General features: G+C 39.3%; 1 protein-coding gene across 7 annotated transcripts; it reads right to left on the bottom strand.

Moving 5' to 3' along the window:
- Positions 1–33: 33 nt before the first annotated feature.
- Positions 34–23789, bottom strand: camsap1b (calmodulin regulated spectrin-associated protein 1b). Of its 7 annotated transcripts, XM_083526567.1 has the most exons (19): positions 23453–23618; positions 22605–22788; positions 18120–18382; positions 14262–14423; positions 13703–13783; positions 13357–13389; positions 10543–10684; positions 8648–8787; positions 8453–8549; positions 8198–8333; positions 6853–6944; positions 6648–6726; positions 4290–6516; positions 4072–4208; positions 3553–3767; positions 2319–2421; positions 2073–2185; positions 1836–1954; positions 34–1744 (listed from the first exon to the last, which is right to left on the bottom strand). In XM_083526567.1, the coding sequence occupies exons 2-19, from the start codon at positions 22762–22764 to the stop codon at positions 1448–1450; spliced, it is 4596 nt and encodes a 1531-aa protein (XP_083382693.1). In that variant the 5' UTR covers positions 22765–22788; positions 23453–23618; the 3' UTR covers positions 34–1447. The 7 variants fall into 7 exon arrangements, with proteins under 7 accessions (XP_083382693.1, XP_083382688.1, XP_083382691.1 ...); XM_083526562.1 differs by lacking the exon at positions 13357–13389 and having other exon boundaries at positions 8165–8333; positions 23540–23789; XM_083526565.1 differs by lacking the exon at positions 13357–13389 and having other exon boundaries at positions 8165–8333; positions 23554–23665.
- Positions 23790–24031: the final 242 nt, after the last annotated feature.

The following is a 24031-nucleotide window of genomic DNA, read 5'->3' as shown; positions in this document are numbered from 1 at the left end:
TGAAGCAAATAATGACAAAAAAAAAAAAAGAGAGTTTATTGAAAATTTATTCAACTCTCAGTGCCAGTTTCAAAATAAATAATGGTAGGGTGGGAGAGTAAAATGACCAAAAGTACAGTGTTGTTAAAAGAACGGTGAGCGAAATAAGTACAAGATTTAGAGAACATATAAACAGACATAATATACAAAACAATTTTAATTTAAAAGTTAACAAATGCAACAACCTATAAGAACCGAAGTCTGTAGTATACCTTCTGGAAAGCAGTAGTTTTAAGAGCTTTCATGGGGCCATTAGTTTTGCTCGTCTGAATTAAATATTAGTGTCTGTTTAAAGAACTTAGTGCCAATGCTTTTGAGCACAAATCTTGTGCCCCATCAAATCCTAACTCTTCACCTTTCATAAAGAAGTAAAGTGCATGTGCAACACTATTTAGATTTTAACCCCCAAACTCAGCAAGTATTTGAAAAAGGATAAGGCAGTGTTGACACCATCAAGCCCCCCCCCCCTCTCCAAGGAATGTTTTTAAACAACGGGTAAATAATTAGACAGCAACTGCAAAGGAAGTAACCGATTATGAATATATTAAATACTGTCATTCAAACTACAGCGACACTCTTCATAATAGAGCATGCTGCTCTTTTGCATTGAGAAACAAAGCTTAAGAGACATCACTCGTGGTTACATTGCATGATAAAAGCAGTAAAACATGATCATGAGTGCATCATTTGAAAGGACGCAGCTGTCCAGTGGAGAAATCACTACCTGTAGCAGTAAAGTAACAAAACAGAGGAGCATCTGAGACATGTACTAAAGCCTATTTCATTCCATATTTAAAAAGGTCCATCGTAGTTCTATACAGCAGTGCTACAGCTGATTTGCCTGTTGAGCGCTGAATAAATAGACACCACGATGCATGAAGGCCAACAAGGTGTATGACTGGGATTGTCATACAGAGACACAGAGAGGACAGTTTAAAGCAGCATGTTGTTATATAAAAAAAAAATAATAATAAAAAAAAAAAAAAAAAAGAAAAGCAAAAATGTCAGGCAAATACTTTACATGAATTTGAGCTATGATCTTTATAAGAAGCAGACCTTATTTTGATCTTATTTTCAGCTGTCTCAATGTCTGTATTTTACAGTCAGGACAAAAATTATCTGATCAGAAAGGAAAACTCTGCTGTGCATGAGCTTGCCAAACTGAACATGTATTTCAAGTAACAAGAACTCAATCAATAAAAATGCCACAGGCTTCAGGTACAGAACAAAAACCTTCACCATGAACTGATCAAACAAGGTGTATGTTGACTGTCCAGACATTCACACATACACAGCTGCTCTCGATGCATTACAAAACAAGAAGAGAAGTTGGTTGTGGACATCTTTGTGGTCTTTCTAAGCGTTGAGTAGGTACAAGGGCATCCCTTGATTACTGTTCCCAATAGCTTCACTTTACACTCTTTTTTGGCGCAGCAGGCCTCTTGACCTGCCAGAGGTGATTATGAATGGTCAGGGCGTCCACACTGACAGAAACAGTTTTGGCAGGGATGATCGTGAACTGCTTGCGGTCTGAACTGTACTTGTAGAGCTTATCGATCATCTTCTTCGTGATGCTTTTAGGCCCCGTGCCAGTGAGTTTGTGGATCTCCTCCGTGTCAGGAAAGTATGAGTAGAGCGCACGGAACTGGCAGCCACCATCACGAAAGAGAATCATTAAATGGTTCGACTCGCTCTTCTCGATCTCCTGCAGAGAGGTGTACAAAATATATTTTCATAATCAAACTGATGCACATGGACACACAAACACTATCGAGACTCTACAAAGTGAAACAAACCTCAAGAATGGAGTTCTTCTGGGGCTCATTTACTTTTCCAGCCAAACAGCAGTGAGAGATGGCATTGTGGATTATCGGCTTATTAGACTTTGCACTTGGCTCCTTGAAAAGTTTAGGCCCTGCAGAGATAAAAATATAAATAAATAAAGAATGATGTAAGTGGGTCTCTAAAACCCACGGATAGATTGTTCGGGTTTTCACTGATTCTACAGATAAAGATAATGAAAGGTATCTTACCAGTATATTCCGCCATAGACGTTGATGTAATGGAAGATGCAGTAGAACCGTTGTCCCAGTCGTGCTCTGTTGTCCGACTGAGGACTGAAAAAGACTCCACAGATTCCCTACTCCTAATGGAAACAACATGCCAATAAGAGCAATAGTGCATGACAACATTGAAAAGGTCACAGACTGGATTAGCTAGAATTAGAATTGACTTTAAAAGCACGATTGAAGGCACACGCACGCATACACACAACCTACCGCTGAGATCCCGCACCTCCCGAGTTTACACTGTCAGCTTCAGTAGCTGCCACAGAGGCCAGTGAGAGATTAGAGCCAGACTGAGCACTGATCAGGTTCCCATCTGGAAATCAAAAACGCTTTTTACATTTCTTTAGTGGTACCTCAGTGGTTAAGACAATGGACTTTTGATCAGAAGGTTATGAGTTCAAATCCAAACACCACCAAGGTGCCAAAGCCTGGCCCTTAACCCTGAACTACTCCATTGTATAAATGAGATTGATGTAAGTCACTCTGAATAAAGGCATCTGCTAAATTTCCATGATGTAATTTTTATACAGGGAGGCACAGGGAAGCAGGATTATTTTGGAACTAGGAGTTCGTGACCCTGGGGCAATTTTTTGGAACCCCTTGCCATTAATTATTATGGAGCAGTGGAGTGGTGTGCAACAAGCACAAGCATTCGCTGCAATACATTTGAATGGTGATAGTACGAGTGTTGCGCAGAGAGAATTTCTTGTGTGATTACAACAATCGAAGAAACAGAAATGCTGCTCGTTGTCAAATGATGACAGCACGAACAGCCTCAATATTCTCTGGTGTGTGGGTAGTTTGTTAGCGCCACCTGAGGACTTCTTTGTTTAAGGCTGAGCCTGTTTTTCCGAAATTAGCAGACGGGACACAATCATGACATCCTAACTGGTAACGATGCCGACATTCCCGTTGCGCAGCACTCATGGATTGGGGTTCCATATGACCTCGCAGTGGTTCCAAAAAAATACTGAAGCCCCAGGTTCGGCAAAATCTGGTTCCAATATTTCACGTTTGCCTGCACCACCTTGTATAACAAGCTTCACCACTAACATGAAAAAAATACAGTCTCCTACAAAAGAAAGCAGTTGCTACATGCAGGTATTGTCAATTTTGATGTTTTGTATTCGTGTTTGTCATCAGCTTCAGAGACTTTTGTTTAAAAAAAAAATAAAATAAAAAAATAAAAAAACTTCACAGCTTGTAAAAATACAAAAAATTTGAGGTAAAGCCACTATGGTGTTAAATAAGTTGTGACCATGAATAATAAGAACTCCACATACTGGAAATTCATTGAGACGACATAAATGTGAACCAGTCACATTGATACGTCACTTTGTCTCTCACTATTAAGTAGCTGTCTGACTGAGATGCATAAAAGGCCTAGAAGTAAAGGCTCTCATACATGTTTTAAACATAAAGAAAGCACCAAAACAATACTTACTAGCAGAAGTACATTTTGGAAGCGTGTTGGTTGAAAGCTCTTCCTTTAGTACAGACTTTGGTCTCTGCTTCTTGGGCTTGGGTTTGGGTTTAGGCTTAGGTTGTTCCTGCTCTTCAGACAACTCTTGCTGTTTCCTTTTCAGGTACTCTTGTTTTATTAACTCCCGTCTGGCTTTCTCTTCTTCTTTTCTGATCCGCTCCTCTTCAGCTTTCCTCCTAAAAGCAAAGCTCGTTTTTTAACAATCAGATTCAATTACATGTTTCACTGGGGTGAAAAGGAAAGCACAAATAAATCTTGCAAGACCCTGCAGCATAGAATTTGGTTATATATTGAGCGTGGTGCAGAATTTTTCATTAGGTTCGATAGGCTCTCATTTTAGCACTACATTGTAGCATTGCAACATACAAGTAAAATGTAAATGAAAGCTAGTGGCAACCAAATTACTCTTTTGTATATTTTATAGTGAACATGTGCATTAATACATAAGTTATATAAGAGGCTATGGGGGTAGGGAAATACCTGGCTTCATCCCTCTTGACCTCAATTTCCACCTCTAGCTGCTGTTTGCGCAGTCGAGCTTCCTCTGCCTTCTTCTGTTGTTTCAGGAGAAATGCGGCACGCTTTTTGGCCATTTCGTCCTCTGCCTTCTGCTCATCCTACAAAATAAAGATCAAAAGAAGGACGTGAGCGATGCAATCTAAATCACTGCATGCATCTGATAAGAAAATAGGCAATACCTTGAAGGAAAAAAAGTCCATGCCAGCTTTCTTTTCTCCATCCGCTGAATCAGAGGGGACTTCTATTACGTTAGAACTGCCTTCATCTGGCTGGGCTGTGTCTGACAAATCCACCTCAATTAGACTGGCCTTGTGTATTGAGCTGTCCTCAAACCCAACAGTAATGTCAGAAATTTCAGAAGGATTCTGCAATGTACTAGGTTCATTAAAAGTCACTCCGAGTGCAACAGAGCTCGGTTCCGTCAAGACTGTACGCAAGTTGGCTTCATCATTAAGATCGTATGTTAGTGTTGTCTCAGTTGGCTTGACTGTCTCAGGCTCAGCTTTGGGGGTCCTGCCCCCTGGACTTGCTCTTGCGTTGGGACTGTCAATGGGAGTGGGTGAAGAGATGTTCTGCCCTTTGCTATGGTCCTTGGACAGCTTTAAATCTGAGGGTTTGGAGCGGGCCCGTGCGGAGGTCAGCTTGGGGGGCTTACGAACTACAGGACTGCCGCTTGGCTCCACATAATGAATAGCTGCTCGAACCTTTGGTTCATGTAGGCTTCCTCTTTCATCAACAGGGGGTGGGGCAGCACCTTGAGGAGACTGATTGTTTTGCTTCATAAGTAGATCTTGCTGTAGAGACAACTGCATCATCTGTTGCTGAATGCTGCTGATAGCTTCATTAAGAATTTCTATGGAGCGGTTGCACTCATTAACGTCTATTTCCTCATCTACGTCTAAGGCACTAGGTGGTATAGCAGCTGCACTCCCCAACTCAAGGGAGGCCTTCTCTGGTTCCTCAGTGCCTTTCTCCCTATCCCTCATTAAATGAAGACAGGAGTCATCTTTTGATGATTGCTCTTTTTCTCCATTAAGCTTTTGGCCATTTTTCAAGTGGTCTAATCTGAAAGACTGAGGAAGAGTATCGCTCTTGCCTTTTTTTACTACGTGCAGGAAGGCAGCTTTTCCAAGCTTGAGTCTTTGCCTGGCACACAAGACTTCCATCTTCTTCTTCTCGTTCTCGATGGCACGTCGCTTTTCTTCGAGCTGCATGTGCAACTGTACAAGCTCTGAAGCTAGCATATTGTTGTTTTCCCGCCCATGCTGTATAGGACTTTGGTCCCGTTTCATTCTCCATGTGGTTAGAGGAAAAGGGAAGATCTCCGAACCATCTGGTGTTGTCCTTTGTGAGCTACTGGTGCTGGAGCGAACGTCCTGATTGCTGCCGTACCTCTGCATCTTTCGCTCCGCAAAACTCGTCATTCTCACACTGCCACTGGCCACACTACTGACCTGTGACTGAACACTTAGAGCAGGACTGGAGCATCTACTACCTTCATCCTTATCCTCATGCTCCTTTACACTCATATCCTCTTGAAGCTTTGCAGATTCCTGATCCTCTTCAAAAAAGGGTCTCTTAGGTGGATGAAGTTCCTTGGTTAGCTCTGCATCCTGATCCTCAATCGTCTCCACGGTCTCTGTATTGTCGTCAGGCAGTACACCCCAAGCCTGAACAGGCCTCTTGTCTTCAGCCAGTGAGGAATGCAGGTAGAACCCAGAAGACTGGTCAGCAGAGGACTCGACACTGCTTGTGACTGGTAATCTGAAATCTTGAGTTTGTCCATCAGATAGAGGCACAGACTCATTGGATTTGGGTTCAAAATCTATCTCAAAATCAGAGATGGCGCTGCCATTTAGGGTCCGATTAAGGTTGTGTGGAGGCCTTCGCCTAGCTGACGAGCTAGGACCTTCTCCGGCACCACCCCTCCGAGTTGCCCCACGCTGCCGTCCCTCTCCAGACTCTTCCTCCTTATTTAAGCATATAGACTTTTCTTTTGCTGGTTTAAGGACAGCCGGCATCAGTGGCTCCAGGTAGAAACTGGCTGTTCTGGAATCTGCATCAGATTCCTCCTGTCTGCCCCATGAGCTCGTTTTAGCACTAGAGGGAGTACACTGGTGGTCTATATCCTCAGTGTTTGACAATGTAGCCTCATTTTTACAGGACTCCTCCTGAATAACGGTCATCATATCATCTTCATCCATGTTAACATTTGCAAGAAGCCCATGACCATTGACTCGTCGAGGGCCACTCTGGTTTGGATGACCCTGGTGTTTGGGTGTGATAGTCGAGGCCAGGCTGTCCTCGCTGATGGAGCATGTGAGGCTAGCACTGTCACCGGAAGCCAAGTCTGCATCACTGTCCGTGACACAGTGAAGAACATATCGACTCAGCTGGGATAGTGGTCTGGTTGGGATTACAATAAAACAGGGCATATGTTTAAAAAAATTCTTTAAAAATATAAAAATAAAAAATTTAACGTGAAGAATGTTAAAATGACGCCAACATCAAAAGACAAAATATTCATTTTCTTATACCTTTGTCTTTTCTCTGACCAGGCCACAGAACCTCGAGAATGACTTTCCTGCGTCAGGGAATTAGAACGAGTTCTACAGCCTGTTTAATGATGATTAAAACACACACGCACACAAAATAGGATATACCAAATCAATACATATTTCACTGTAAGTTTGACAGAATCAATGTAAAATAAAATAATAAAATAAAATAAAAAGGTCCTACCTGATGCATCCTCTCCCTGCTGAGATTTTTGCTGCCTCTGTCTCAATGGTAAAAGTGGATGTGAGGGGCTGAAGGTGGAATTCGCCTTGTTACTGAAACAGAAAGCATTGCCATGTCACCAGAACGCAAAATCAGGGCAAAGGTTATTTGATTTAAATGGGCTTGGATATCTAATATTACCAGACATTATACATCTCTCTTGTGGCTGGACAAATATAGACAACTAGTATTTCATATGCAAGAGGTCCTTAATTAGGACAGAATGTACTCTCATCCACAACGTCACAAAAACACTCTACAGCCGTTTATAACAAATCTTATGATGCCAAAGATCTGTTTATAAAAAAAAAGAAAAATACACTAATAATAAAAAATAAATTCTTTGTTTAGTTATCTGATTTTCTTTATCAGATAACTAATCTTCCAGTTATGCAGAGGTAAAGATATTCAGGCAATTTAAACCTGCCTATTAACAGAATTGAACTTATGCATTTGTGATTCATTCAGTAAATCTAAATTTCCTAAATCTAAAATTTGCATTTTTCATACTGTATATGTGTAATTTAGATCAAGCTTATGAACTTCCAAAAACTTCCATGCCAAAATCGCCATGTCCTAAATATACACTATAAGAATAAGGCTTAAATTATGCAATGTTAGCACTTATTTACCTAAACATAAGACACAAAGGAGTGATTCTGCTTTACAGCATTAGTTGAAGATCCATCCCATCCCCTTGCTACCTTTTAAAAGCCACAAACTTTGCATACTGAACAGGTCCTATAAGGAAATTTCATTTGTGAATGTAATCAGATTCCGAAGCTTGCATGGAGATTATACACCCGTTAACCTGATGATTGATAATAATCAACCAGAAGTAGTTCTTCTTGTAGTGAAATGCATTTCCAGTTTTCCCAGAGTTCACCAAGAAATTACTGGCACATTCAAAATCATGCTGTAGCAAATCTGACGTGCCATTGTGTTTAAACAGTGAATCTTTACATGATCTTTATGTGGATCATTTAATTTATTGCAAAAACAACATAATTATGATTATTTAACTCAGCTTTATGAAATACTGCATCAAAGTTTTAAGGGCTTATTAACACACTTCAGGCACAATGTTTTAATATTTGACACTTTGCACAAATACAATTTTTTTTCTTTTAATGCCGAGCAACGGTTTTTTTTTTTTAAGTGTGTAAATGTGGCCTATAATTGTTTGACCACACATACAAACAGATGATATTACCCCAACACATATCCAGAGAAAATGTTTATGAACAAAGAGATGCAGGATTTCAAGACTTACGAAGGATCAGCTTCCTCAGTGTGCAGGAAATACCTGTTACACACTTCGGGGCTGTTTGCAACAGCATGTGCAGAATCGGCCATTCCGGGTGAGACGAGGAAGCTTCGCTTCGTAGCATTGGAGATGGGCACGGAGGGCCGGGAGCTCTTTGACTGAGTCATTGCTCTTGCTATAAACAGATTCAGGAAAAAAATATATAAAAAAGGCATTTCAAACCTTCGAAACTGAACTGCATAGAATCAATGGACAGCTGGGAGAAAAAAAAAGAAAGACAAAATAAATTCTTACCGTCCTTCACTTCCTGCACATCCCTCGGGTGGACAAACTCAGGCTTCACAATCTCAAACCACCAAAAAAGTTCAGCAATGAATACCATCACATTGTGCTGGAAAAACATAAAAACAGGGGATAAGAAGTACAAATGTGGTGACGAAGGGGAGAAGAAGAAGAAGAAGAAAAAAAGTTATTAAAATCTTAACTTACTTTAAGCACCAGAGGTGAATACAACATGTCTTCTAGTGTTAAATAGAAGCATTTATTCAGGTATTCGTTGGCAAATTCCTTTAATAGCTGGATATTATAGAGGCTGTCTGCTATTGAGGTCACTTCCTTCAAACAAATATCTAGACGAAAGAAACGATAAGGTTAACAAAACAGCTACTGATGTAGTTGGTGTTATTTTTCAAATCAAACTCAAAGCAACTTTACACCTTCCAATCTAAATCTAATCATACAAAATCAAACAGATTCAGGACAAGAGATGCCAAAACAGCACAGTTGACATTGGTCAAGTATAAAACATGACCTGGTTGTTTCCCAATCGTCATTCTGGTTTAAGGGAGGCATTGGACTCCTGTTTCAGGCAGACCGGTATGGAACACAGTGGGTTATTTTGCTTTTCTAGCCTATTTGCCTGACATTCCTCCCTGGTTGCTAGTGTTTTTAATTTGGGTCAACCCAGTCAAGCCATACACCTCTCTCCTTGCAACACCATTACACACAGATCTGCACCACTGTGTGCAAACAACCATACCATTGTCGAAGGCGGTGAAATCACACTTTACACTGCTGATTTGAAATGTTATTTTTTAAGTAACCTAAAAAATTTTTTATAATTAACCAAAACTCATGACTTGTATTCTCACTTTCTGCACTGCAGACACGACTGATTGGATTATTATTATATGGGTGAGTAGGTATACAGGTAATCGTATTACAGAGCCCTGTCTGTGTATTCCTGTAATCTCCGGACTATAAAGCGCACCCAAATATAAGCCGCACCCACTGAATTTGACAAAGATTTTTATTCTGAACATGCATAAGCCGCAGTGTCTACACTGAAACTAATGAACTTTCTCAGGCTTTAACAAAAGACAGTGTCTGTTACACGGTATAACGGGTGAAATATGTTGTGGCTCCTTTAAGAGCAGAGCAGCATTTTGGGAATAAAAAAAGCACTAGTTTTGGAAACCTGCCTGTGCTTATATGATTTCTGTTGCAACTGGAGTTAGCGAGCTCTTCCATGACCCAGACTCAACACGTTACAACGGCTTGTATCTAAACAGTAGCCGACCAAGTAAGTCATTGTTCACCGTCTTCCTCCTTCCTTTCACAACTATTTTTCTCTAAAGGTAATTTTTTAGAGCCGTGCAGCTCGGAACACGTGAGGTGCTTTTTTCGTTTCCGTTCAGAAATTTCATTCATTCATTCATTTTCTCCCGCTTATCCGTAATTCGGGTCGCGGGGGCAGCAGTCTAAGCAGGCCCCCGCCTTCGACTGCTGCCCAATCCTCTACAGCACCATCCCTTACGGTCCCTCCTGCAGGTGGTGAGCCCACAGGAAGGCGGCCCCACGTCACCCTGACATCACGGACCTTGATATTTCCCTCGTAAGGGACCCCCGGAGCATAGAGGGTTAAGGGCCTTGCTCAAGGGCCCAAGAGTGGCAGCTTGGCGATACCGGGGCTTGAACCCCAGACCTTCCGATCGGCAACCCAGCACCTTAACCGCTGGAGCCACCACTCCCCTTGAAAATAAATTTCATTGGTCTAATGCTTTGGTGCTCAGTTTTTTTGGCTTGAAGTTTGTGAAACCGGGAAAAATCCATAAATAAGCCGCTTCATTGTTTAAGCCGTGGGGTTCAAAGTGTGGGGGGAAAAAGTAGCGCTTATAGTCCGGAAAATACGGTATAAGTCAAGGTTTGCTTCCAAAAGACTGCACAGATAAAATGTTAGCTAAAGAAAAAAATGTATAAATAAAATGGGAAGAAAAGCATGAGAAGAGAAGCATGAGCAAAGAAAAGACAGAAAAGCCTGCAGTAAACAAACAAGGTAATCTGCATTGTGGAGGGCAGCACATTTAAATATTTAGAGCACATACCATCAAGCTTCATGAGGTCTGGGCAGTAATAGTGAACCACAGTCAGTAGGGCAGCACCATCGCACACATCTCTCATTAGATCCTCCAGCAGGGGAAAGTGGGGAAGCTGACGGCCAGAGGCGTGTTCTCGTCTATAGCGCACCTGAACAAGTACGAGAAGAGCAGAACAGAGCAGCTTGGCCAACACGTTCTGAATAAACATAAACTAAACTGTTATATGTTAAAAAAAAAAATAATAAAAAAGAAAAGAAAAGAAGAGCCAAACCAATCTTAGTTCATATGAAGGGCATATCTATAAAGCACGCTATAAATATTATACAGTATTGGAACAGGAAATGCGGCACTTCATTTTTTGGTTTGTTTTTATTTGAGTTTGTGATCAAAAGATAAACACAAATAAATAGACAGCAATTCCAGCTTTCAATTCCTGATCATTACATCTAGATTTGTGAAGCATGCTTGTGCGAAACCAAATGATTTTTCAAGCGATCAAAAATATTGCGACATGCAACCGAGTTTGAGTACTGGGTTTTACCTATGACTTGTTTAAAAGTTGACATTGACAAAACCATGACAGCCAGAGAGCTGTCTATTGGTGCAAAGAAATCCTTCCAAGATTTTACATTGGACAAGTCAGTCACCAAACTAAGCATGCATTATACCGCAGTTTGGTGACATCAGTCATGTTACCTCAGTTACTGGAAAGAAGTGATGCAACCTAGCATTATCTGCTTTAAGACAATCTGTTCCTCTACTTCTGCTCCCGTAAAATTGGGTGGTCTACCCCCAAAGGTTGGTGGTAGACCACCCAATTTTTTTAAGGTATTTTTTAAGATGTTAAAAAATCTTTTTTACAGATTTAGATGCAAGAATCAGGAAACAAAAGCTCAAAATACAACCCACCATCTCATTCAACGTTTGAGTTCAATTTAATGTTTTAAATGTATAGCAATAAAAATTTATAGTTTTGTTCCAATACTGTTAGACAGGACTGCATATGCATATACATATACATACATATATATACACATATACATATATACATACACACACATACATACATACATACACACACATATTCCAGTGGAATTATTTCTAATCTGGCAACCACACCCAGCACAAAGCTTCAAAGAAAAAACAAACAAAACAAAACAAAAAAAAACATTAACTCACGTCGCTAAATTTAAGAATCAAGGTTGTCCGTTCCACAGCAAACAGAAACTGGACTAGAGTTAAGTACCATTTTATTAGTTGTACATTAATAAGTAAAAACATCACATTTACAAAAGGAGGAACGGTCATCCCTGACTCTAAAGCTAAATAAGCTGTCAAACACACGGTGAGAACTACAATAGAGAGCAGGAAGTGAGTGAGGCAGACAAAGTGGACGTGGAGGATTTAGAAGCATTGGCTACTCTGTGGGTTACAACAGCCTCTAACATGCAATGGTTCAGTGACACTAGCATGAGTTCAGGTGTGAGGGACACACAAAGCAGAGTGAGAGTGCAATAATGGGTATACATATTCAAAGACCTAGATAGCATCTGAGAGTGCACACCGTAAGCCATTGCTTTACTTGATTTGAAATACATGAGAACTACTTTAGTTTTGACAGATAAAAAAAAAAAAATGTATTCAAATGAAATTTGCAAACGTAATCTCAGAAAAGCTTTTTTTTTTTTTTGGTTAACAAATCTGAGCTATAATGCAGCACAATGTGACTAAAAACAAAAAAACGGAAAATTGAAAAGCTTAAGGTCTGACCAGTCAAAAGTAGCGAGTTAAATTGGGATAGAAATAAATATGCTGTAAACAACCTAAATCTAAATGATACATATTATAACATTAATGTTAACATCAAACTTCGAGGTTATTCCAAAACACTGTGAAACAGGAGGGGAAAAGAGCAATGAGAGTTTTGTATTCGAGAAGGGCTCTGTGAATGTATTTGTCTGGGATACATTGATCACCCTTATTTTTCCTTATTTTACAAACATTTCTATAATAATCGACGCAGAACCACTGATTGATGCAAATCAGACCAGTACAGTGCAGGCAAGGTAACGAAAAAACAATTTCGTTTGCAAAATTACACTAAGAGAAGCACTTTGTGTGGTATTGGTATGGATTGGCTTTTTGAGCATGATGACAAGCTAACTAGGTCTGCAATATGTACATCTGAGGCACAATGCTAGTGGAGTTTGTTTGAGAGTGGTTTTCTCCAACAATTTAACTTAAATAAGCAAGCAAATAAAGACTGATTTAAACGCCTGGAGCAGAATAAAAAAAAAGCTATGAAAGTAAACAAAAAGTAATCAACCAAATGCCTGGTCCAACAGGTTCAGGCCATATATAATCAGCTGAAACGCTCCCCAGGGTTTTTAATGAACACATGAAATTTTCAGTGTAACAATAAACTGTTCAACAAATAATAATAATAATACATTTATAAATATTTGGAACCCATAAAGAGCTTTTCCACACTTTCAGTTTCATCTACAACGATGCACTGTACAATTTAGGGCAAAAAAGGACCAAAGGCTGGGACGGCGCATGAGATTCACTAATCCACACACACACGCGTCTCTTTATTAACACACCCAAACACTCACACACACACGGTGGAATGCATTTGGCTCAGTGGAGTGGAACGTTGATATTGTTGGGTGATTATTGGACAGCATGAACCGCATGGCATCAGCATTTCCTACTGTAATTCGCTGCAACGCCTCAATGGTAGGGTGTGCATGTGCATACATCAACACACACTAATGCGTGCAGTGGTGGAGATGACTGCGCTAGCAGAAAACTTACAGGTACTAGCTTCCAATACCACTTTGAGGGAGACTATCCGAGTAGCAAGAAAGGAAAGTTAGAAGGGGAGAGACAAAAGGGAGGCAGACAGGAATGTACGATCAGAGAAGAGGGGGAAAAAAACAAAACAGAACTGACACCACTAGCTGAGAAAAAAAAATAAAGAAAGAGAGCAGAAAAAGAATGGACTCGTAGTAGGGATCTTTTCTTTGTTACAATGAACAAAGTCCAAAGAAACAAATAAACGAAAAAAATAAACTTATCAAAAGACTGGTACATAATTACACATAGATCATCAATGCACCTTTTCTGAAGTTACAGAAAGTAAATGAGAAGACAGTGATACCTTCTGGTGACTGGGTGAGTCCAGCAGGTGTTGCTTAACTTTGCATTCCTTTTCAGAGATCTCCCTCATTTTCAAGTTTACCTGAAATGTTTAAGACGTAAATATTACCACAGTAAACATAACAAAGGCAACTTTCCTAGACAATCGTACATCTTCCACCCCCATCGCAGACAACTCCTTCATTATATTATGTGCACCAACACAGCAGTTTTACAACTAACTGTTCATTATTACTGGAACATAATGAACACCCCTCGATGCTGGATTGTGTGAAAACTACTATTTGTGATGTCTGCCTTGTGTACAAAGTCTGAAGGCAAGCAAAAATTGAGTTATGCTCCAATATTTGATGTACTTGTTATATATTTTGAACTTATTCCTATGCACTGTCTCAAATTTGAGGGGGAAAAAAAAACAAACAACCTCTTCATTACAATTATTTGTAAGAAAACCCAAATAACTAACAAGATCTTTATCTATTCCACCCATATCGGTACCATGTTACGTAAAAACAGAAAACTGTTTATCTGCAACAGATATCCCTGATCCTTCACATTACCTTGTTAATCCAGAAGACCATGGCGTCCTCCAAGTCAAAGGGAAGCTCTTTGGAGGCGCTAAAAGTAGAGAAGCGCTTTACACAGGTCACCACTTTCTCGATGCTGATCATCTCCACTGTGTAGGCCATCATCAGGGCATCAATCATCGGCATATGTGAGCTCTATCACATAGTTAAGAAACCAAAGTTCAGGGCAGTCGTGTTGCTATTATATTTGGCAAAAAACACACACACTGAGCTCATTTTCCAATCTCGCACGTCAAGGCATAACGGTCTCTGAAATATTCTGTTAACTGCAATGGCCAAAACATTTTACATCACACTGGCAAGCATTCGTGATGACATCATGGATCCAAAAAGCATGAGACACTACAGATACTATGTAAGGACTTTTAAATAAAACTGGGCAGATAAATAAGTGTATCCGTGATTAATCTCCAAGGAATTCTTGAAAGTTGGAAGTTTACAGAAACAGCAGTGGATAGAACGGCTACAATCCACATTGTCAATTTAGATTGGGTTTAGGGCTAAAACTTTTAATTTAGTGATGGTGCCAACTTCTATTCATACATGTGGCGAGATAAAACACACCATAAAACCCAAGAGCTCAATGTGTTTAAAGACTGAAATGAAGGCCACATTGCACCAGTGTACCAGAGAGCAGTGTTAGGAACATGATCATGTTGGAGGAAATGTGCAGATTAAATGTATAAGTGCTTCTAATATCGTGTGTGTGTGTGTGTGTGTGTGTGTGTGTGTGTGTGTGTGTGTGTGTGTAACTGCCATGTAAGGCGCTGTAATATTTAGAACAGTTTTTATGGTTTTTGCATGGCTTTATATCTGATGTGTGAGCAAAAGAAAACTAAAATATAATATAATAATATATTTATAAAATGCCAGCAGTGCAGTGAGACAATAAGCAGTCCAATAAAGTTCAGTAGCAATAAAGTTATTAACACAGATATAGTATAACAGGCCAGTTTAGAGCACACAGTGAGAGCTTAAACAATATATTTAAAAAACAAACAAACAAACAAGCAAGCAAACCAAGATAATCATTTCAGTGGTTTTGTTTTGCTGTTACATGTTAAGTGAAATCAGTACCTCCTTTATGTTTATTAAAAAAATTCTTCAAGGATCGGAAGTGCTTCCCTGAATGCGTGTTGGTTTGCAAAGAGACAATAAAATTTAGCAAAATGTCCAGTTAAATCACAACGATAGACTCTTTTTTTTTTTTCTGTTACGTTGAGGGAAGCACTTCCGATCCTTAAAGACCAATACAGCGGAAAAAAGGAGCTTCTTCCTGCAGGCCATTCGGAGTCTAAACCAGGAAACACCAAGAAACAAAACCTCTCATTCCATCTCACTTTTCCTTCGTTGCACTTTAATGACAATCACACAGGGACATGATGAGATGTATAATATTATTCTTAACCTTATTTTTATACTCTTAATATACATTTATACTTTATTTTTGTTTTATTTTATTTTTATATTCGATTTCTATTTTCATGTTTAGATGCTGGACTGTTGTAAAAAAAGCATTTTACTACATCATACTCTGTATGTGTATGTGACAAATAAAATTGTATTTGAATTTAGCATGAAGTCCATGCATGAAGTATATCACACCATAATAAAAAATACTTTTTTAAAACATTTTCCTACTTTTCACGACCAGCCTTAACACATGAATACGTTTTTATAGCATGATGTAATACCCGAGCGTTAAAACATTTCCTTTTACTTTACAGAATCCAACACAGCAAATACACAACTTGTTACAGTGTATGTTTACAGCGGGACTGTCATGGTAACCAGTCTCTCATTTATCGTGATTGAAGTACTACTTGTGTTTTTTTAGCCTAAATATGGCCAACTATCTCACTCGTGGTACCATGACTGCATATGATGGCTAATTTTCCAAGCCTCAGTAAAAATTGAGACGGGGGAAGAAAAAAAAAGAAAAAGAAAATCGCAAAATTATTTACATTGTGTATTATTTTATCAATATGCTCCAAAATAAACTTCTTTATAAATTAGCCTACTATCTTTTTATTTTAGTTTGCAACCAGGCAGCCTTTTTAGCAATGCAGTACCTTTTTGTTTTTACGCACCAGCCTGTTTCAAATGTGATTTCAAAAATTAAGCCTCTATATTTTATCTAGAGTCAGTCCCAAAATAAGAGCTCAGTCCCAAAATAAGAGCTCACAGCTAGCAAATTAACACAAATTACACGTAAACTGACTACCGATTGAATCGCCCTAATGTACAGCTGCCTGTAAATGACACCTCTAAAGTGATATTTTCTCTTCATTTAAGCAACAAATCTAAAAAGTAGGGATGCACCTAATATTCGGCCACCGAAAAAGGTTTTCGGCCGAAAGACTTTGATCACCGAAACAACACGGCCGAAACAGTGTGTTGTGATGACGCAAACAGAAACCGCGCCTGCAGCAACATGTGTGGACGTATTTCAGTATATCTGAGAAAGACCCACCGATAGCGATTTGCAAAACATGTAATGCCGAAATTTCAAGAGGAGGTGCGTCTGCACGTCGAGTTTAATTTATCAGCTGAAATCCAAACATCCCGATCGTTATGCTGAATATGAGAGGAACGCAGCACAGAAAAGCAAAACCCCTCCGAGCACGCGCACTCCGTCTGTGGCGGACGTTTTTGAAAAGGCAAGGAAGTTTCCCAGTAATAGTGTCAAGGCAAAGGTCATTACACAAAAAGATTATGGAATTCATTGCCTTAGATGATCAGCCATTCTCTGTCGTAGAAGATGTGAGGTTTTGCAGGCTGATCGAGCACATTGAGAGCCGTTATGCCATACCGAGCAGACGACATTTTTCAGAGGTGCGTTTACCTGAGCTGTTTAATGTTGTTGCAACTCACGTCCATAAGCATATAACTGCAGATATTTCAGCAATCAGTTTCACGACAGACATTGTTTGGATTTTATTTTATCCTGTGCATTGTTGCAATGTGCTATAAATAAATATTTTCATAATTTGTAATTAATTTATTCTTTGAAACTTGAATATTAATTTATGCAATTGAAAAAATAATAATTAATTATTTCTTTCGGTGTTTCGGTTTTCGGCCTTGCTTTCCTCTTTTTCGGTTTTTGGTTTCGGCCAAGAATTTTCATTTCGGTGCATCCCTACTAAAAAGCTTGCATGAAAGATGTGTTAATATTTTCTAAATCTTTAAGAATGATGCTGAAACTGCTGGCGTAATACTAGTCATGACAGATTCACACAAAGCAAAGATCACTTCGGTTATACACACTCGTGCCTTGGAACAATCAGGCTTTGTCAAACAGGTTCCTGTGGGTTACGCCACACTAAGCCTTATACAGGGTGTGGGCTCAATCACAAACATTTGCATCTACAGGAATAAAGCTACAGGTGGGTAGACAGTGCTGAATCAACAGCACTTTCTATTTCTAATCACTGCAGACTTAAAGCACAATGACAGAAGTCAATGCAATCCACTCCTTTTCTAACCTTTTAGTAGAATCCCTTACTTTAATGTTTGCCCTGGTGAAAGAGATTTTTACCAACAGAAAGGAAAGAACATTTTTGCCTGCATGACTTGTTGGAGTGGAGATAAGGCATGTTGATACAGGAAGACTTCCGCACACTGGATCATACACCCTGGCCACGCAATGCCATAATTCCTTCCTCTCGGTACATCTGAGCAGTCACTATCACTATCACGGCTTATAACCATCGACACAAGCTATTCTACAAATGCAGCAATTTTCCAACAAATTTTTGCATGCGATTTTCTGAAAACTCCAACCTGTTCATCCCAACTGCATTAGCTAAAGAAAGATTTAACACTCACCATTTTGATTGGTTGACACTTGAGGTCACCCTCTGTAACAGGTGTGTCATCTCCCTCCATGACGTAGATGCCTTTGCGAGACAGGGCATGGATGACTGACTGATGGGACTGAAGGGAAGCTGCCTGGTCGCCTTTGAGAATGAGGCCACACACACGACAATAGAGCTCAGAGGACAACAGTAGCCTGATCACTGGAGGCTTGATGTGCTCCTGCTCATACTGGTCTGTGTAGAAGGGGTCCCTCATGTCCTCTGGGATATGATCTGGAAAACAGGATTGGGGGAAAAAAAATATAAGACAAAGAATAAAATTGATAAAATAAGTTGCAACCTGTTTCACTTTATGTAATAATCAAGTGACCATGAAGCGCAGCCGTCATAGAAAAGACAACTAACGATTACAAGTTAAAGCCAAATCACACCCAAATTTAGTTCTTCCGCAAACTGTTGCCATGAAAACAACTGTCTAGAGCGTTACAACTTCCCTTTAGTGGAATTTAGGGGCCCAAGTATGAGCCAATATTACATGTCCCTGAGAGCAGTGCTAGCTCGAATGAGACATGCTTGAATAAGAACCGAGCCCTGATCTCCACTGTACAGAACTGCTTTTGCGAATGTGATCGTTGAAGACACCAGGGCTTAGAGACATAAGTGTCTAAGCACACTAAGGCTTACTAACGCTTATGCTTATGTGCCTGAAGGAGCACAAATACACACAGCTACAACCCAAAATCTAGTGAAAAACAATCCCAGAAAAGTGAAGGTAATTAACACCTATGGTTTGGAATGGGTGCATGTGAGCGTGATGTTCGGGTGTTCACATACGTTTGGCCCTATAGTGTATAATATTACACACATTCAAATAATATTTAAACGTGTGGTTTATGGGAAAAGTTGAATTGTGGAGTTGTGGTTTTTGGTTGTAGACAGAACCACTGATATCCACTATAATGTTTTACATGGTGAAATGAAGAAAGAATGAATTAACTCCCTGTTAAAAATGGATCAAAGGCTGATGTCTTTAGCAAAATGGATTCCATAAAACTGGTGACTGAGCCCAGCCTTATTTAATGGCATGGAAGACAATCTGAGACTGTAAGTGTTACTTGGTGTTATCATGGTGAAGATGTGAAAAGGGGGGTGTGATGCCGTGTTTCACAGTTTAAGTGAAAATTCAAATGTATCAGCTGAGGCCTGGTGGTAAACATGCAGCAAAAATATTCAACAGATGACAGAGGCTTGATCCACCCAGTATTACCTTGTTTCTTCCTTTTACAAAACACCTGGAGATACTATTCTACTGGAAGTCACATGGCACCAAGCAAAATCAGCTCTAAAGTGTCACCACTTTTGGTAACTGGTCAATAAAAAAAAAAAAAAATAATAAAAAAAAAAAAATAAGCGGAAAAATTTTACTGTGGAGAAAACCACCAGCATTTATAGATAAAAAGTTATGGATAACTAAAACAACATGATGCTGCAAATAAATATCAACTGAAAAATGCAATTTCAGACATACTTTCCTAATCACATGGCTGCTTAGATAACTATTAAAAATAAATAATGATTCCCAATGCAAACGAGTTTTGAGTGGAATTAGGTCAGTCGTTTCACACTTGATCGGATCCTTCAGCCAGTTATGACAGGGTCCATGTAATACAGTATAGAACACCAAGCTGATCCTCATACACACTCTTTTATAAATAATTCAATAACTATTAAATCCTGAAACATTAACAAGAAAAAAACCTCATTCACGTGCTGGAATGGGACCCAAATGTTCACCAAAATCAGACCATGAAAAAAACTGAGTATTCAAAATATGAGGAAAAGCGGTTGCTGGACAGGATAAACTGGTTGACCTGACGAGAATGTCCACTAATTATGTAAATAGGAAGTAATTCAATCTATTGTCTGTAGGAACATTTGCCCAAGCACTTTACTGCCAGTGTAAAACAGACCTGTGCTGACCAGTGCCAAGAAAAGAACTAAAAATATACTTTGTGCAACAGTACTCCTGGTTATAACTTTTCCATCATGTGGTAGACTGTTAATGTTGTACAGTTGAAACTGTACTCAGTTACTGCAGGACGAAAACCAATACTGTATAATATAAAGGTCCACACACATGGTGGTAAGTATCACAGCTATTAAATAGGATGGTTTAGCATTATATTTTGTGACCAACTGTTGGACTATTACAAGGAAAGAGGAAGAATGAGGTTACACATCTTCCTCATTCTCTGCTTATAAATACAATCTCACTGCTTTCAAATGCCAAACCATAAATCGTTGCCTGACCACAATGCACGTCAACCAAATTTTTACACAGGACACACTCAGGTATACACAGAACACTCCGTCTCAGATATACTGCAGGTGTGTTGAGGTTTAAAAGTGACAGAATTACATTTCTGGAAAATTGCTAGGCACAATATATTTTTCTTAATGACTACATCAATCCCTACATTTGGGAGATGACTAACCACCACTGTGTGTGATATTTTTCTTTAGTCTTGACACCAAGTAATTGTGTGATTTCAGTCAAATGATTAATACAACTTATGGCAAACAATCTTTAATAATTATGAAAAATCGGCTTTTTTGATTTTCCCACACTTCAACTGTTTTTCCCAAACCAAACGTGCGCCACTTGAAGCTCCTTATACAACCACTGATATTTAAAATTAACGAATAAGCTGATTTCAAAATAAATTCATAAATAAACACACCACATTCCACTTCACATCCAGCACGATGCCCAAGACTAATGTTGCTGTCCAAAATTTAGATAAATTCACATAACAAAAAGAAAGAAGTCTGTTATAAAATATGAACAAAAAAGAAAATAGATTGTGCCTTAAGTCCAGAGCACACAGCCATTGGATACAATTTCTGGACATTTGTTTTAAAGTAACCTTGCTGCGAACGCATGTATTTATTATCAGTTCACATGTGATAAGTTATCTCTGTATGAATTACAAAGATTGGCGTGGCCGTCGTGATCATGACATTCCCATAGCAGCTCACGCCAAATGTTTCATACACTATAAACACACCATTTATTAATACAAACTGTGTGCATGATTGCTTTTATTATAACTGTTTCTTGCTCTTGATCATTGCTTTAACATGCACAGGAGCTACAAACTCTAAGACATATCTTAAGATTCTTAGAAAACTGCTTGAAAATAATTTTTAAAGTGCTGCTTTTTAGGCTGTTAAGACTTGGTCTGGGTTTGACTAGAAATATAAAATAGCACTGAAGTGTGTATGTAGAGAAGAAAAACTACAAATCCTTTTTCCTTGCATGATATTGGAGAAAAGTGCCTAGGGATGTTTCTACAGGTCCTTTTATATCATGCATTAGACTCTCTATGATTGAATAGATATGTAGCATTTAAATGTGCCTACACGAAAGCAAAATAATAATAAAGTAAATAAATAAAAGAAAAAGATAAGCACAAAACACAAGGCCTTGCACCATATAGAAGAAAATTACCTTGGGATATTTTTACATTTTCTTATATATCACACATTAGACTCTATGTCTAAAATGCATATGTAGACCTCAAGTGGGTCTGTAGAGAAGGGAAAAAATGCACACAATTATCTTCCTTGCAAGATATAGGAGAAAATTAGCCGAGAGAAAATTACATATCCTTTTATATCACACAGACTCTGTATGTCTATAATATAATATATATATATCCCTAAAGTGTACATTTATTTTTTTACATTTTCTTATACATCATGCATTAGATTCTGTACATCTATAATGCATACGCACGCAGCATTAAAGTGCATCTGCACAGAAGAAGCACAAAAACGCTTTCCTTAAACGAAATTGGAGAAAATCCCCTAGGGATATTTCGACATGACTTTATATTATGCATTAGACTCAGTATGTTTATAACATAATACATATCATGGGATGGGGGCATGTATAGAAGAAAGATAGAACAAAACCTGCTTCCTTACACCTGTATAGGAGGGATATTTGGGGATGGGGACATTTCTATATCCTTTTATATCATGCATTAGACTCTTTGTTTACAAAACATAGGTAGCACTAAAGCGTGTCTATAGAGAAGGAAAAAAAAGCACAAGACCTCTTTCACGATTAACTGGCCATGTCTTTTATAATCATCCATTACACTCAGTAACATTTACAATGAATGTCAGAGACACACAAGGAACAAATACCCTTGCCGAGCTCTCCATGCACAACCAATCCAGTCCATATAGGGATAAAGTTGCCTGAATACTCTGAAGTATGAAAATGATGCAAATTGACAACCAAAGTACTGTCTCTCAGCGTCTGGTAAAGCTAAAGCCTGCCATTATTTACCTGATCGTGCACCACTATTAAAGCCAAAGCCCTAACCATTGTGCTCATGCTGGTGTAGGTGAGCAGACTGTCTCCCCTGTGTCTCTAAACTCCCAGGACACCCTGCATGTGCAAAAACGGAAGGCGACTCCTTACCGATTCCGTAAGCTTTAGCAAACAGCCAGTGTAGGTTAGCCGCGATCTTGGCCCTCGCCGAATCGTACATTTCCAGCGGGGTGATCTCCACCGCATCCCCCGCCGCGTCCATCTTCCGCCTGGCGCCGCTGTCGTCTCCGGCCCCCAAGTCCAAGTCCATCCTGACTGAGACCGAGAGCACGTCCTACAACAAAACAAACCATCAGCCTTTTGCCTCATTGTCCTCCATCACCACCGCCTTATAATCTGCACCTTTACCTGCAGGTCAAAAGCACCAATACCACGCACAGCTATGAAGCGCTATAGGCCGGGGGAAGTCGAGCTCTGTAACGTTAGCTAGCATTTCTAGCAGTATGCAAATACAGCAAATTAGCACGCTAAGCAGCCCAAGTGGATGTGTTTAAATATATCCAAATACTTCCACCAGCCTGATAATACAGCAGATATGGACTGACTAGCAGCCTAGAGGAAATATACCAAGCTAGCAAGAGACTACTTTGTTAGCCAGCTAGTTAATAGATGACGCGTAGGCTAACTATAGTCAGGTATGCTAGAGTCTAGGGAGACTGGGGGTATTAGCTAGCCGGCATGGTTTCAGTTATAATGATACAGTTTGCTTTATTTGTTCTATACACCGAGTTCACTGAGCATATATTTAATATATTATTAGCTATAACTGCACTATTGAAGTACACATACACAGGGGCAGTACGCGGCGGGAATGACGACAGCTAGGTAGCTAACTAGCGTTAATTCAATCCAGTCACGAAGGAGAAACGCAGGGCTACGAATATATAAATATCTATAACCCCATAGTCCGGACAAGACGCGCCATTTTTTTTCCGTACCTTATGAATTCACGCTGTGAAATCAGGTGAAGAAATCGGAGGCTGGGTTCTGTGAGAGAACATGGAGAGATAGATAGAGAAACTCACGCGGAGCCACTGACCGTGCAGAGATCAGCGCCGTCACCTCCCAACAACAAGCCCCCGGTAGCTAAGCGACCCGTATGTGTGGCCCAGGCTAGTGAGCGTGCGCGCGACACCCCTTCTGCTTCCGAATGTAACCGAGGTTTTTATTATTTTTATTTATATACAGTGTTAGTCAAAAGTTTGAACCTTTGGATCTTCCTTTCACCTTCAGTGTGTGTTCTTTACTATGATATCATTTGGATCTTCCTTACACCCTCAGTGTTTTTTCTTTACTATGACGTCATGGGTGAAGGTCCAAACTTTTAAATAACAATATACATTTTTTAAAAAGTAAAAATAAAATAATAATAATTATTATTATAATAATAACTGTATAAATTAATCCAGTACTCTGACCTGAGGAAAATGACTGAAACTTTGCAAGTTCTTTAGCAGCACCTGACATAATATATATAACTATAATATATAGTACAATATATATATATATATATATAT

This window comes from Silurus aristotelis (genome assembly GCF_946808225.1).
Source record: "Silurus aristotelis genome assembly, chromosome: 23".
Lineage (NCBI taxonomy): Eukaryota > Metazoa > Chordata > Actinopteri > Siluriformes > Siluridae > Silurus > Silurus aristotelis.
The sequence above is the reverse complement of the archived record's forward strand: the minus strand, read 5'-3'. Positions and strand labels throughout refer to the sequence as shown.

Coding starts and splice junctions, on each gene's coding strand:
- camsap1b (XM_083526562.1), bottom strand. CDS start 22,764: ATGGACTTGGACTTGGGGGCCGGAGACGACAGCGGCGCCAGGCGGAAG. Junction 8,334..8,452: donor TGTGCAGGAAGTGAAGGACG/GTAAGAATTTAT, acceptor ATCTGTTTATAG/CAAGAGCAATGACTCAGTCA. Junction 1,745..1,835: donor AGAAGAACTCCATTCTTGAG/GTTTGTTTCACT, acceptor ACCTCTCTGCAG/GAGATCGAGAAGAGCGAGTC.